At 39.8% G+C, this 16,100-nt stretch overlaps 1 protein-coding gene across 1 annotated transcript in view; it reads left to right on the top strand.

Moving 5' to 3' along the window:
* The window catches only part of lmo1 (LIM domain only 1), a 33,454-nt gene extending 21,674 nt beyond the window's left edge, over positions 1–11,780 (top strand). Inside the window, exons 3-4 of the mRNA XM_037759341.1 lie at positions 9,489–9,614; positions 11,006–11,780. Coding sequence (XP_037615269.1) covers positions 9,489–9,614; positions 11,006–11,111 — 232 coding nt within the window. The 3' untranslated portion in view covers positions 11,112–11,780. The remainder of the gene's footprint in view (positions 1–9,488; positions 9,615–11,005) is intronic.
* Positions 11,781–16,100: the final 4,320 nt, after the last annotated feature.

The raw sequence follows: 16,100 nt of genomic DNA, 5'->3' as shown, positions 1-16,100 counted from the left end.
GGCAAATGACCAAGAGAAGGCAAAAATGATGAAGCTCAGAGTTTCACTTGGTAAAATACATCTGCTGAGAGGACAGCAACCCCAACCCCCGAGCCATAAGTGCCTAACTGGCACCGTGGAGGGAGAAGGAAAAGCTTTCTCGCACATTAGACCAGTAAGATGTAGAGGTCAGAGACAGGATGAAGAACTGAGAATGACATATGAAATCAAGAGTTAGGAATACTAAAATAAGAATAAAAAGGAAAGAGGAGGAGAGAGCTTTCTGTGTGCTCCTCTGTTGCCCCGGATTGTCTAATGAAATCCATCCCACTCGCCTGCTCTTCAGCCTGCGACAAATGCAGAACACTTAATGGCTGGAGATGCTTGAGATGAATTCTATTATGGAGCAAATTAAAAACCTTGCCTTGCGTATAGAGAACAGGCAGTTTGAGAGAGTGTTTGAAAGTAGGTGATGCAGCCTCCATCCGGCACCAGTTTCATTCTCATTCCTTCTTTTCTGTGTAGTACGACGAAGGCTCCCCTCACCTGCGGTAATGAAGTTAAATCTGTGCGCTGAATTAGCCTCCTGCACTTCATTAAAGACAAGCGGGTGGATCAAACACACTTTGGTTATTTCCCAGAGTTTGGATCCCTGCCATGCTCACATTAATTATTATAGGAGCTCCATCTGTGATTGTCCTTCAGTGGCATTAGCAACTTATTGAATGCACTCACGCTTTACTGAATCTTACACACAAAACACACACATACCTTAAACAGTGTCCTCCCCTGCCCTCCAAACCATTACACCAACAAAAAGTTCAGTTTCTAATATCCCTGACTTTCACTTCCCAGTATCAAGAGTGTTTTTTTTTTTTTTATCAACGTGGCCACACTCTTTCATTATAAATGAGAATAATAGATTAATTAGGCGTTTCCTTTATGTCTGGGGCCCAGGATCACACGACTTCACCAGAGGGTTGACAATCTAGTCATGGTGTGATCATCAGGACTTGAAGCCTGAAATCATTTAATCCTCTATTTCATATATTAGAGAGGACATAATAGTCATCCACTTATCAAAATGGGGTATAATTAACTGTAAGAGGAAAACGTTTTCAAGATAATGAACATTATAAGTTATCCACAAACCGGTGGGATAGCAGGGGGAAGATGATAGCTCCATCTGGATGTGACTGTTTTTCAAATCTGTCCTCTCCTTACTACGTTAGTAAGTAAAACAATTGCTCTCCTCCCGAAACAGTTTGCTCTCCCTCTCTGGGCATGAGAGATCTGAACAGAAAAGGTTTACACTTTCAAAAAGACGCGACTGTTGGGGACGGTCAGAACATGCGACGCATGCATTAACAGCTTTCCCTTTTATGAAATCTGACAAACTCTGTGCCGGCTGGGAAGTCTCAAAGAGCTCAGAGAACAGGTAGAAAACTTCAAGAGCCCACAGCCCAATCTGAGGGAAGCAATACAGAGAGGCAGATGATGCACTGTAGGAGCTTTAAGGGTTTGAAGTTGGCAAAGCAGCAAGTTGAAAGAACTAAAGAAGAGCCGTTTTTTTCTCTAAAGAGTGATTGTAATAACTCAATAACAGAGAAAGGAGAGCTGAGCTTCTTTACATTCCTGCCATCCAACTCTGCTCCCAACAACCCACGTCGGCAACACAAAGACACATTTTAGCTGCTAAATAAGAGCTCTTTTAAGGAGCACGGAGCACTGCAGCTCTCCTGTGTGGAAGATGGTAGGAAGCAGGGATAAAGAAGCGATACATGTTGTCATATAATGTATGTAAGAGCTGACATTGATTATTTACAGATTTTAGAATGAGCTATAGGGCTGTCAATGATTATTCTGAAGTTGACTATATATTCGAATAGTAAAAAAGAATTAGAAAATGAAAATTAATATTCGATTGTGAAAAAAAAGAAGCACTACTGCACTGCCATGCACCACATGAGGGGAGTCACACAACGTCACTTTCATTAATTGAAATGTAACTTTGGGTAAAGCTGTACGAGGAATAATTCAACAACAACCGTAATGATGGCAAAGAACTCAGCCACAGCAAGCGTTACCTTACGTTGTCATGTAAACAAACCACGTACCTATCAGCTGTGCGCTCAAGATCAGATCTATTCGAAGACTTCGAACCTTTGTGTTTTTTTAGATTTAATAATTTTGGCCAATTCTGACAGCCCTTGAGTGAGCTACCAAAAATGAATGATTTTTACTTTGTTGGAAAGAAATTGAACTAAAAATAAAATGCAACTACTGTGTTCATTGTTTACACAACAAAACAATATTCATATAATTAGATATAAGCTACAATAATAATTACAATCAATCCCATTATTAAAGCCTATAATCTGAGACAGAGGGATGAGAGACTTTGTAATCCAATATTTAAATATATCATTAATTATTTAAATTATATTATATTGACCAGCTATTATTATGATAATCAAAATATTCTCAGATTTTAGCTTCTTAAATGTAAGAATTTTTAGCTTTACTTATGTCATATATGATAATAAACTGAATAGAAACTGGACTGTTGGTCAGATAAGACAAGACATCAGAAGTTGTCACCTTGAGCTCTGTGAAATTGTAATTGATATTTTTTACTATAGAGTACTATTTAGGGGTGGGAATCACCAGATCCACCAGATTATCACAATACTGAAGTCACAATACGGTCTTATTGCAATTTTAAACATTTTTCGATATGCTTTTGAGTATTGTGATAAGATACATTGCAATTTATTACCTTTTTTCAACTGCAAATTATGCAGTTTGTCAACATCTGTTTTATCTAATAAGATACAGTTTTCATTCCGTTCATCTGAGTTTTCATTCACATATCTTGAGGTCAGAGGTCAAGGGACCCCTTTGAAAATGGCCATGCCAGTTTTTCCTCGCCAAAATTCAAACAACTTTGGAGCGTTATTTAGCGTTCTTCCCCACAAGCTAACATGACACGGTTGGTATCAATCAGTTTCTTAGGTTTTATAGTTTCACATGATACCAGTATCATCACTCTAGCTTCAAGACTGAGTCTGCTACAACCTCTGAAAGACAGAATAGCAGCAAGATGGCCGGATTGTTTATTTATTTATTGTAATAAAAGTATGATATTTGACGTCCGTGTATCGATACAATATTGTCACGCAAAATATCGCGATACTATGCTGTATCGATTTTTTTTCCCCCACCCATAGTACTACTATAGATACCATGTTGCAGCCCTACTAACTATTATATACTATTAAAAGGGTCATATAATATATGAACAAAGATTATGACATTTGAAGGTTCTTAAAAATAAATAGCCAGCCTGCTTTCACTTTATACTGCGTTATACTATTCAGAAATCCATACTAGGATGTCTCACAGGTTGTCGGATAGCGATCCAAATCATCATTTCTAATCCGTTTAAATAAACAACAGAAGTGACTATTTAAAAAAAAGACTTCTTGTGATTCAAACTGTTGCAATGCTGATGATTGATCGACACAACCTGATGGGCTCAGTGTATTATGAGCAGCTCTGAACAATACCCTCATATTTTCCAGAAACTCACCATTCACACGCTGTTTCAATAGAAATGCTGAAAAAAAACTGTTGATGTTGAATATTTTTTTTTGCACTTTCCTTTTGAGAATATTGATTTATTTAATCCAAATGACCAGGGAAATTGAAGTGCATGAGCCACTGCACTCCTACAATACAGGACATGTGTCAGAACAATACGTGGGAATTCTGCAGAAAATAGTCTATTCAAACAAAAAAAGCTATTGTAAATGAAATGAATGAGTGTTTTTCAGAGGTAATCCACCATTTATGAAGGCACTGTTTCAGTGCTGTGAAGCATATCAAGTTTAAAGAGGAAAAAAAGATGGAAGAAACTGTAATAACATAGTTTTCTTGAGAGTATATATACACAAAGTACTGTACATAGTAGGTGTGTGGTTTCTTATAGAATACTTGATTACAGTCAGGTAAAACACCGTCTTTATTGGCTAATTGGAAATTTTTGGCTTGTATAGATGATATTATCTCTCCATACATGCTGACTCTAGCTATGCTTTCAAAAGCTTGAATGGGCCTAATTGTGTCTATCTATTTTACTTCTCATTCTCGCATCTGACGTTGAATCCCTTGAGCTTTACATCTGCCTCTAGATCATGTTTTGGTGTGAAACATTCATTGCTTGCTATACGCAGCTCCACTTCAGCCGTTACTCATGAGACTGCCGCAGCGCTGGTTCAACTCCGGTTGCTTTTAGCTTCATAGGAGCACGAAGAGAGAAGTGTAATGTGTTTGAACAGTTCTCTCAGGCTGTAATCTCCTCTTAGCAGAAGGAGTCCAATTAAGCCGTATGTTGATACCATGTTATAACCCAGAATCATCAATTGTTGGCTAAATAACTGTGAATGGGACACTTTTGGAAGACATTTTTTTTTCTTTGCCAAATTTCTGCCTGTGATAGTAAATCACAAAGCAGATAAGAAAATCAGGTTAGCATGGAAAAAGCGGATCTCTTCATGATTTGAAGACTATCGGGGTGATTCAGAGGAACCAGTGTCAGTTAAGAGAACATGCCACGGTCCTGTAGCTTCATTTTTACTGCACTTCCACCTAGAAGGTGTGAAGTCTCTCTGTGCTATTATCAGAATACTTGTGTCTCCTTTTTGGCTGGCTAATCAAAAGTAAGACCAAATATTTTCTTAAGATAACAGCCTCAGCACACGTTAAATGCTGTTGCGCAGCATGTGCGCTGAGTGCGTGAGAGAGCAGCAGGTCGTACTATAGGTGGAGATGGAGATGGTGTTGATATGGATGTTAATTAGGGCTGTCCTTGATCAAAGAAATTCATATGATTTTGTCGACTAATCGATTAGTTGACAAAAGCACCACTTTCAATCTCGTGTTTACCAGAGATGTAATAATAAGTTTCTTAGAAATAAGTCATTCAGCATGAAAAAAGCATAACAAATGAATAATCAACTAAAGAAATCATATTCGACTAAGACCTAAACGACCAATTAGTCCACTAATTGACTAGGAGAGGGCAGCCCTAATGTTAATATTGAGGTAAATGCAGCCAAATGCCTGGAAAACACCTAACGAAACAAAGAAAAGCTTAGTTGCAGTCTGTACTTGTTTTACAGTTCATTGATGGTTAAGTTCAAATTCAAGTTTGATGAACACAAACCAAAATAGTCGTCCACTATTTATTTGTGTTATATCGTGTTCATTAATAATAGTCTACTTTCAATAACCAGGTTTTAGTTATATAGAAAGCCTATATTTAATGCACGTTAATTTCTGCCACTACAACCTTCCTTGTGGCTCTTTAAAATCCCTGTTTACACCTCGCTATGGGGGAGTACTATTTAGCGTGATGATGTCATCACTGTTATCAAACTGGGGGTGTGGAGTTTGAAAGATGTGGGTATTTACCAGGGAGGGAGGAACTTCAGGCTTTTTGTTATGTCTCCAATCCCAAAGATGAGATAACCCATAGTGACATCATCAGGGTTATTTTTTATTCAGACTTGACAAAGCCTCTCCAGAGCTACAGAAGACAATATACACATGCTTTCACAGGCAGAGTAGTAATAAACATGACGAGTACACTTAAAGAAAGTAACACACTTAAAGGCAGTAAGACACTGGCGGCGTTTTTTTTTCTTCCCATGCGATTCATTTGCACGTCAATATATTTTTATAAATGGTTGTTTTCGTTATGAATACTTTCACACAGAACACAAATATTACACAGTGAAAAAGCGACGTATATTTTTTTTTCTGGAACAAGGTTGATTCACACCGCGAATAAAGGCATCAACCAATAACGTTGTGCAGAACCGGTTAAGTTGCGCCGATATTTATGAAACAACAACACGGAGGCTCCGTAGTCCGAACCAGGACGGCAAACATTATTACTCCTTTCAACCTTGACAAAGGCAGCGCAGACCAGATCAACTCCTTCCATTCTTACCTTTCACAATAAAAGCCATAGACATATAATATTCGCAGGGGAGTATTTTGCATTTTGGCGTCATTTATTCGTCACGCCCCCGGTGTAATTTGAAAGTGCAAAAATTGGTAGACTGCCCCTTTAAAAATGTTACTGAACTAAATACTAAAGAGAAAGCCTTTAGTATATCACAGTCATTTTTGCAAAGAAAACAATATTATTTCTAGTATTTTAGTAGTAATGTTTCTATAAAATATAAAATAAGTCTTCAAAGTCAATCAAAATAGTCTGTATTTTTCTGGCTAGTAAAGTTAAAACGCAGCATACCTACATTAGCTATTTTTACATTTATAAACAGCTCTGCAGAGGAGCGATCCTAAAAAATAAATCTTTGTGTTTCGTAATGAAGGGGAAAAGAGGTTATACCCAGACTATTTGGGTCGTTGGTTTGTATAGATGTAGCTGAAAGGTAAAAACTAGCCACAGGTGTCGCACGCCGCTTTGACTGAAGGTAGAACTTAGTGTTGGCAGCCAGCTGGGCTTCCCCACCAGGCGTTTTCACAACCTGCATGTATCCAGTCAGCACCATGTCCGCAGCCCAGCGGGGTGCGATAGAGAAGGGTTAGAATAATCCTACGAGCTGTTATAGGTGTGTGCATGTCAGACTCTGTAAGTGACCGAGGCTCTCTAGGTTCTTTTATAGCCTCGGTTCTCTGAGGGAGAGGAAAGGACATCACTGTGTGAACCTTCAGTCTAGTATAGAGCTCAGGTGTGGTGTGAAACCTGGAGCAGACCCACTTGACTGATGAGGCAGGAGGTGAGGCAGTGGGTTATAACTAATGGAGACAACATTTTAGTGAACAAAAGGGGAAAGAATTAGCCTTCATTTCATCATCTAACTGTACAGCGAGGTCTGTCTGTATGTCCTTCACATGTCTCAAGAACCGTTCTTCCGATCTCCTTCACACTTGGTGGGTGTATTGCTCAGGACCATAGACTGTATATAAAGATGGACGACATGACAGCTCTCCAAAAGTGAAAAAAGCCAAAACATCTCGATCGCGCCCTGGTGTCTGGCTGCAGTATAGGTCATAAAGCCCGCCCCCTCCATGTTAGTGGATGGGACATGGGCCAAACTAAAAAGTCAAAGTACACATCAAACAAACTTTTCCCAAAGATGATTTCTGTCATGTTAGGTAGTTCTTATCAAGCTGATGTATGTTCAATTGTTAATTTTTCTGATAAGTTTGGTTTTAATTAGTTATTTGATGCTATAAATAGAGGGTGAGACGTCACGATTGACAGCTGTGAGTCTCTCTCGCTGACAAGCTGTGGCTAGGCTCAGCTTGCTATTGATCTCCTAAACGTTTTGTGCTATTGCGACAACATTTGGTGGACATGGGTAGATCAAGCCCCCGGGAAGAGCATCGGGCATTGAAGCAAATTTCATAGTGGCCAAACGGCGGTACTACAACGTCCATGTCTGTCACATGATGCCATTGGGCCCAAAAATACTTTTCCCATAGACTTACATTGGGAAAGAGACGACCGTAAATCAGTGGATAATTTATTAATAGCCGAATCCAGAGATATTTTCGTTCCTCTCTTCATGTGAATGAGCCCCAGTCCGCAGCTGGACCGAGGGCTCGGAGGCGGAGTTAAAGGAAACGCTACTGCGCCTGCTCTATGGGCCCAAGGGATGCGGCAGATCGACAGATGATCCGGGTACTTAAGCACTCGGCAGTCGAGCCATTTTGGCTTCACGTGCCACTGTACAACTCTCATAGGAATGAACGGGAGCCCGCCTACAACGCTGTAACTTTTTTTCTTTATACATCCATGATGTAGATATGATGTCTGAGTGACCATGGCAAATTTGGTGCCATTTGGCCAAAAGGTGGCGCTGTAGCAGCAGCATCTAACTATAAAGGAAGGAATCTCTGTCTGTCTGTGTATGTATGTATAACTGCCCTTCGCATACCTCGAGAACCGTTCATCCAATCAACACTTGGCGGGTACAAGCAGCCATACCACGGTTCTCGACAACGCTGCAAACAGACCTTCTGGGGACCGAGCGATCGGCCCGTTCTGGACGGGCACTGCACTAGTATTGACAAAACAAAGCAATCAGGGTTGCCAGGAAAACCTATACACTGTAATGGAAACGAGGAGCACTGTAGCACTGATATTTGGTCAATTTTTGGATCAATACTGAATGTGTGAGAATCTTCTAGATGTTTGGAAAAGGAAAAAACATGTTTTTAAAAATGTGTCTCTGTGGAAAAAAACAACTTCTTTGTGTTACAGAGTGCCCCGTGGGTGGCAGATGTCTACTGTATGAGAACATGCAGTGTTTTAGTGAAACAGTAACCGGTTGTAACAATGTCTCTGTTTAACACCGTGTGAATCCCTCTCATGGAACATAACAGCCTTTCTCCCTCTGTTTCTGTCTCTCCGGCTCCTCTGGGCCAGCGGCCCCTAATTAGAAGCAGGGCTGCTGGATAGACGTTTTCTTTAACAAGGTGAAAGCAACTGAATGGGACTAGCATAAACGAGGCAGAATATCAACACTGTGACTCCTCTGTCTGAGCCCCCTACAAGTTTGGGCGAAAAAGTGTTTAACATACTGTTGGAATGGCAATCTGCTGTTGCCTTATCCCCTCTTGCAAAGCTGTGAAACGGTCCTTCTCCTCCTGCAGAATATATAAATCTATCTGTGCTTCAGAATCTCCAAATTAAACATAGGGGCAGGCGCTTGGAAAATGAAAATGTAAATCGGACTGGGAAAAAGCATTTGAGGTTCCTCTGCTTTGAGGAGAAAAGAGATCTACACCAGTGCCTCCTTGCTCTGTTTGTGACCTTTATCATTTGGCTCCTATCTAATAAGCCTAAACAAGCAGAAGCAAGGTTTGAGCAGTCGGTCTGTTCACTGTGAAACATTTAGTTAACTCTTCAAGGTTACATCTCCCGTCACTGTCTCTCTCTGAATGAAAGAGCGAGATGGAGAACGAGAGAGAAGAGATTGAGCCTGAATCCTTGTAACAGAAATCTTTTGAACTCATGACTACATTACAGAACGTAGCCTCTTGTGTAAAAATCCAGCTGGCTTTGGTTGGAGATAGACTCATTAGGTATTTTAGTTATGAAAGAAGAAAACTTTCAACGATTCAAAATGGTTTGCTTCAGACCTGTTTTCATTGCTTTTTGTAATGTGCAAGGGGGGAAATCCTTTGAAGGAGGAGATTAAAACCATGTGATCATTTTAATTAGATCATTAGCCAAGAATTAAGATCTATGTTTGTAACTCTCATTAACAAAAATACCAAGTGGGTGCCAAGAAAGATTTGTGCATTGCATTCGACGTATTTCTATTTTTTTTTGCCCCCTTTTCCCTCTTCCTCTGCAGCATTTTTCCACTATTGTTCTAGCTGTCAGTACGTTTATGTTTGCTCTTTTATTGCATCAAGGTAAAGGGAAGATGGGTTAATCTCTGTCTGTGCTCTCTGTCTTTCAGGCTCTTTGGTACAACGGGGAACTGTGCAGCCTGCAGTAAACTGATCCCAGCCTTTGAAATGGTGATGAGAGCCAGAGATAATGTTTACCATTTGGACTGTTTTGCCTGTCAGCTTTGTAACCAGAGGTAAGAACGGGGATCATAATAACTGCACAACAACATTGTCTTTTTAAAAAAAACATGGATGTAGTGTTAAAATGGCTTAAATATTAGAAGCTGTTGAAAAAGCTCTCTTAGGGTACTTTTTCTCTTATTATATTATTACAGACCACTGAACAAGTGGGGAAAAAACTGTAGTCTTCCTGTGTTGTAAAAATAAAAATAGCATTTGTAATGCTCTGCTAATTATTTCCTATTGTGACACACTCTGCCAGCAGTTTGTCCTTGTTTGTGGCTAAATCTGTAAATCTTTTAAGCCAGAGGGATGTAAAATTAGCCCCCGTTCTTATGAGGTATAGGAGCTACAGTACAAAACTAAAGTCCTCCAGAGGTGTGTTGCTGCATAAAGGAGAACGAACGGACCTACACAGGTGTGAAATGGTATTTCCTTAGCGATAGGATCTATTATGAAATTGGAGTGAGCACAAAGCCTATGGTATGATACACATAGAATATGACATACCCAAATATTGCTTTTTCCCATTAATATACTGTCAGTAATGGCACCACTCTGGGAGCAGAGCGTCCTTTGCATGCTTGTCAGGGGTGCTGTGACCCTGTTCCTCCACACAGCACAAGCCCATTAACCTTCTGCAGGCCGAATTCAGTTACCATAGTGAACACCTGCTATAAGGGAATTATGACCGCGGTCTCTCTTCTCAGCTGGCAGACATGAAGCCAGGTCTCATCTGGCACAGCATCACCATGGCCGTGACTGTTTTACCAGCCTGGCTCATTACTAAAGCCAAGCTATGCTCGGCTATATTCTTATCTTCACTCCCCCTTCCGTCACATTATGGAGCTGTCTCCACTGTGTCACACAAACAAACGGCAGCGCAGAGAAGAACATCAGTAGGGCAGGCTGTTATGTGTTATTTTCCCCTCTTCAATTGACTCTGAGACTTCAGAGGAAAAAACATTCTCGAGCACTGGAACCAAACTGGCGTGTGAAACGCTAACCCTATGGCAGAGATTCCTTGGAAACTCCCGGGGTGCCAGCGCCTTTTCGCCAGGCCGGCCGTGGAGAGTTGACCTGCCTTTTATCGGGTGCCAGCGCTCGTGTCTGCTTGCTCTGAAATGATAGGGTTTTAATCCACCTTTATTTGAAGCCACGCATTTATGATGACCATCAAAACGGGGCTTCGTATCTGACGGGGCACGGTGTCAAGTAAAACATCTCGAACCAAATGTGTGCAATCAAACAGAATCATCATTACCTGCTGATCTTAAATGCAACATTTTCGCTGCCAGAGCAGAGCAGAGTCAACACACACACACACACACACCACTTTGCCATAATGCCAACAGTAATCGTCTTAACAACAGTTGTGCCTTTGTTTGTTTTTCTCTGCCAACAGGTTTTGCGTGGGGGACAAGTTTTTCCTAAAAAACAACATGATTTTGTGTCAAATGGACTATGAGGAGGGCCAGCTGAACGGGAGCTTCGAGACACAGGTCCAATAGTTGGAACCTCGTGGCAGCAACAATCGGCTCCACACTTTACACACGAGATGGATGTTCTGCTGCACTTGGAAAAAGACAAGCGTCTGTCTGCTTGCCTGCAATACTTTTTAAGACCCCTTTATCAGTCCCTAAGGACTCTATTGTAAATGTTCAACTTTTTGCCCTTCCCTCACCCCGACACTGAGCAGTTACAAATTTTGATGTACAGTTGTGCCTGCTTAGCTGAGCACTGTATTGCTTGTATGTTTTGTGAAATTTGTTTCCGGTTGGTTTTATTTTCCTTCTAGAAATGGTTCATTGGAGGGTATGTACAGTCTGTTTTCTCTGTATATATAAACTGGAACATTTATTTTATGAAATGTAATGCAATTTTATTACTAGTGTGAATTAAAGATTCTTAAATGTTCATAGTGAGTTTTTTCTCTTGGACCAAAAAACCAAAGTTGTCGGAGGAAGTCGGCCCATGTGTTGATGTGTAATCATGCCTCCGAAAACGGCAATGCTAGAAAAGGCTTCGCAAGAGAAAAAATATATTTGAAGTCCTTCTTCAAAAACATGATGCAACAAAACAAGTTTTATTACATTTTACAGAGTTCTGATGGAATTAGAAATGCTGTTTAAAATGAACTACGTCAGATTTTATTTGGAATAAAAGAATGCTTCTCCAAACTGTGTTGTTGTGAGCGTGCAGGTGTCATGAAAGGGAGAGAGTTAAGCTGAGCGGCGCTCCGTGATTCATGCTTCACTAATTGCCATCTGATTATGAGGGTGAATTGGCCTGGAAATGAAATGCAACAGCAAATAAATTAGAGAGAAAATAAATGCTCATTGAGTTTGAGCTCATTCCAACTCAGCTGTATTAAAAAGCACCCTTCCCAGAAGACTCTTGTTAATGGAGCTGTGTGACACCGTCTGTTTATCTGATGAGGTTATTTCTGATGCACACACCAACGATACACCAAGTCTGGTGGAGCTGTCAGATATTCAGCTGATCCTTCAAGTGATAATTCATGTCAATGACTTTGCTTATTACATGTAGTTGTGTGAATTAACACCTCAACTTGATCTCTAAATTGGGAAAAATAATACTGGGTTGGAATACTTTGGAGATTATTTGCTGCAAATAACACAATGTAGGTGATAAACAGCTATATATGTTAATTAAGCAGCTCAACGCGTACCTGTGATTTCTTCCAGAAATACCACAATAAGTCAGATCTGATTAACTTTAATATACTATGCAAGGAAGGTTTATGACTGCAGGGTGACACAAGTGTGCTGCATTCTTTATATAAGAATGATTTTAATTATTCTGCTGATAATTTATACTGTAGTTTATTTTGGCTTTAGGTCACAAGAAGCTGAGCCAATTATACAATTAGTTTATTACAAGGATGAAACTAGCAGTTATTTTCATTATTGATTAATCTACTGATTACATTCTTGATTCATTGATTAATCGTTTAGTGTACAAAATGTGAAAAAAGATAGCCATCAAAATTTGTCAGAGCCCAAGCTGACGTCTTCAAATCGCTTGTCTTGTCTCACCAAAACCCAAAGATATTCATTTTACAATGATGTTAAGCAAAAAAAACATTAAGGGAATTGTAAATTATAGTTTATCAATTTTGTTTGAAAAAATTACTGAAATGATTGATTATCGACATATACATTTTCTGTTGTTCGACTCCACGATTATTCGCCTAATTTTTTCCCCTTCAGCTTATTAAATTTATAATTTTAGAGCCACTATGGGACGATTTGAATTAATTCAGCCACGTAAAAATCTCCATGCTATTGTCAGTTTACTATTAGCAAAACTTTTAACAGCCATGTTTCTTACATGGTGAAACAATGACAACTAATTAGAGAGAACAAACATCATTATTTTAGAGAGGGGAAAAGAACCAAAGCAGAAAGCAAAATGGGCACAGCTTGGAAAAATGAATAGCTGTTACATCATATGATCCATTTTATTTAAGTCCAAGTTCAGTAATAGGTAATATGCCATACATCAGTCTGGATGGAGGTGACGTCACATGTTACAAGACCTCATGTTAGACCCTGAAAACCTAAAAGAGATGCAGTTGGTCATCTGGAAAACTGTATGATATCCATCTCTCTAGAACTCCGACAATTAATAGAAAACTTAAAATGATCGTTAGTTGCAGCCCTAATGTATATCTGTGTAAATGCTCATTAAATCATACAGACATAACTTGGAATATACAGCATGCTGAATGTGGCTTAGCTCAGGGGTATGGAAATAATAAACAATTACAGAATAGTTATAAACATTTAATTTCCACTGCTGTATTATCTATTATTATTATTATTATTATTATTATTATTATTATTCAACACAGTATTCTTCTTCCTTTTTTGGTGAAAGTGGGCAAACTTCAGATTTCAACCCATGTGTGACATTCTGTGGGCACTTTTCTACTAGCAGGACACAGAACAGCAATATAATTTGCTAACACATAAATCAAGTCCGCAAAGAGCATTAATTAGAAATTCATTAAAAATTCAGACTCACCGGCAGGTGTGCAAATAAAGGATTAGGTAGACATCAATTATACTACATAAGAGCGCATTTTAATTGCAATTCCTGGATTGATTTACAGAGGGAAACAATCAGCCTCCGTGCAATATGGCTGATTGCTCATTTTCCGGAAAAATAATGATGAAAACACCTCACCAGGTAACACTGTGCCCAGCTGTAAATTCATACAAACATATAGATTCAGAGGTCTGTGTGTGTGTTCTGTCATGCACAGACGCATGCAGGCTTATATGCTGGTGTACATGCCGACAACACACATTTTTAAAACTAACCATATAATAAAACACATGCACATGAAGATATAACAAACATGCACACACAACATTACAAAACACACACACACACAGGCATCCTCACACACATACATAAACATGCACTGCAGCTTGGCATTCCCATCTGCTTGTGTTAGTGGAGAAGTTCTTAAGCACCAAATGTTGTGCTGTTATGACTCAAGTTTGTGAATTCTCCAACCTCCTCTGTGTTCCTGATTACTGCATTATGGCATCTGCTTAATTAGCTTGGCTTGTGTCATATGTTGCACACGAGGGGGTGTTAAAAAGTGCCCTTCCCTCTTGCTCATTATCTGCCTCGATTCATGTGATGTATAATCTCTCTTGACAGACATTCATATTGACATAGGGACAGCTGTCAGCGGAGCGTGGTCATAAAGGGTGCACGTAGAATAAAAACCACAAGGAAGGCAGATAAGTGGAAAGGCTGCCAAATTTCTAAGTGAAACTACTGATTCTGTGTTTCACTCTGGATCCATCAACACTGCAACAGTCCTAATTATACCGAATTTAATTTTATGGATGAGTTTTTTGGGAAGAAGGAACTGATAGTAGGCCGTGCATTTTGATTACTACAGGTAATATAGTACTCTCCTGCCAGTGTATTTTCTAAACTGGTGTGGTGTCCAACTCTTGGCGGGGAATCAACCTCATTATTGCCATATGGGAAATTCTAATCATTATCTGCATAACAGCTCTAGACAATCATTTCCATCCCACAATGCACTACTTTGGGAGAGAGTTTGTAGATAAGAAAAAAAGCATGACAATAATATTACAATAATGTACCCCAACAGGGTTGTTGTACCAATGGGACCTTTACTTAAAAGGTACAGTGTGTAGGATTTGGCGGCATCTAGTGGTGTGGTTGCAGATTGCAACCACCTGAGTACCCCTCCGCTCACTCCTCCCTTTCCAAGCCGCGGTAACGCCGTTTGCCTCGCTCAGAGGCCATCCTTATCATAATAACACTACTTTAGGAGCAACAGAAGTCAGACGGCGGCTGGCGGTACCACGGTTTTGCACTCTGTGGCTCACATTACAGCAGTTTCACGGGCAGAAGGTCTCTAGATGCCACTCAAAAATGTGTAAATTGTGTAAATAAAGTAAAAAAAATAAAAAAAATAACTTCCTTCTTTTCGCTTGTATTGCAAACTAGTTACGTTTCCAACAGTGAAAATGCCATCCCAAAATATGAGTGCAGAGGATGTTATGGACGAGGAAACATTTTACAATGTTTTGGCTGACTAGGATAATCAGTCGCATTTATTTGAGAGTGAGTATACGGCCGAAGATATGCAGCGGAGAGAGACCGGACCTCCAGAACCTGATCTGTCAAGAACAAACACTGACAGTGGTGCATTTACTAAAATTGCGCTCTGATGCCAACAGAAATGGAATCATTCTGCTGTAATGACTGTCAGCGTGGGCAGTTTTTGTTGGATGCTGTTGCCGACGCCAACCCCGAGAATATGTGCGTCACTATGCATGAAAGTTTTACTACTCACATGGACAGAGGTGTGCTGGAGACCTTCTTCATGATCCCAAAGATAAAATGGACAATACAGAAAAACATTATTGTCCATTTTGTCTTTGGCTCACACAGTACACATAAAGTAACTAGACCAAAAGTCTACAGCCATGCTAGCCTCTGTGAGGTTGTACTTTAGCTAAATGCTCACATCAGCATGCTAACATGCTAACAAAGCCAATGCTAGCATGTTGACGTTTAGCAGGTATAATATTTTATCATGTTCACCATTTGATTTAGCATGTTAGCCAGCTAACATTTGCTAATTAGCATTGAACACAAAGTACAGCTGAGGCTGATAGGAACTTCATTCATTTTGCAGGTTGACGTTGCCCAGATGATGGCATAAGAAGAAAAGTCAGGAGATCAAAGTTATTACAGTTCATCCTCTGGGGACCATTCACAGCTAACCATCTGATAGTCAAGATATTTCAATAAAGAACTAAAAAGTCAACCTCATGGTGGCGCTAGTCGAAAAGTCAAAGGAACATCAAAGTCAGCACAGCAGGATCTGGTAACCTCTGGGAACCATGAATGCCTGTACCAAATTTTATACCAAGTAGATGTTGAGGTCTATCTTTGACCTGCTGGTGGCACTAGAA

This window comes from Sebastes umbrosus, chromosome 2 (genome assembly GCF_015220745.1).
Source record: "Sebastes umbrosus isolate fSebUmb1 chromosome 2, fSebUmb1.pri, whole genome shotgun sequence".
In the NCBI taxonomy this organism is placed as follows: domain Eukaryota; kingdom Metazoa; phylum Chordata; class Actinopteri; order Perciformes; family Sebastidae; genus Sebastes; species Sebastes umbrosus.
This window is presented reverse-complemented; position numbering and strand designations above follow the sequence as displayed.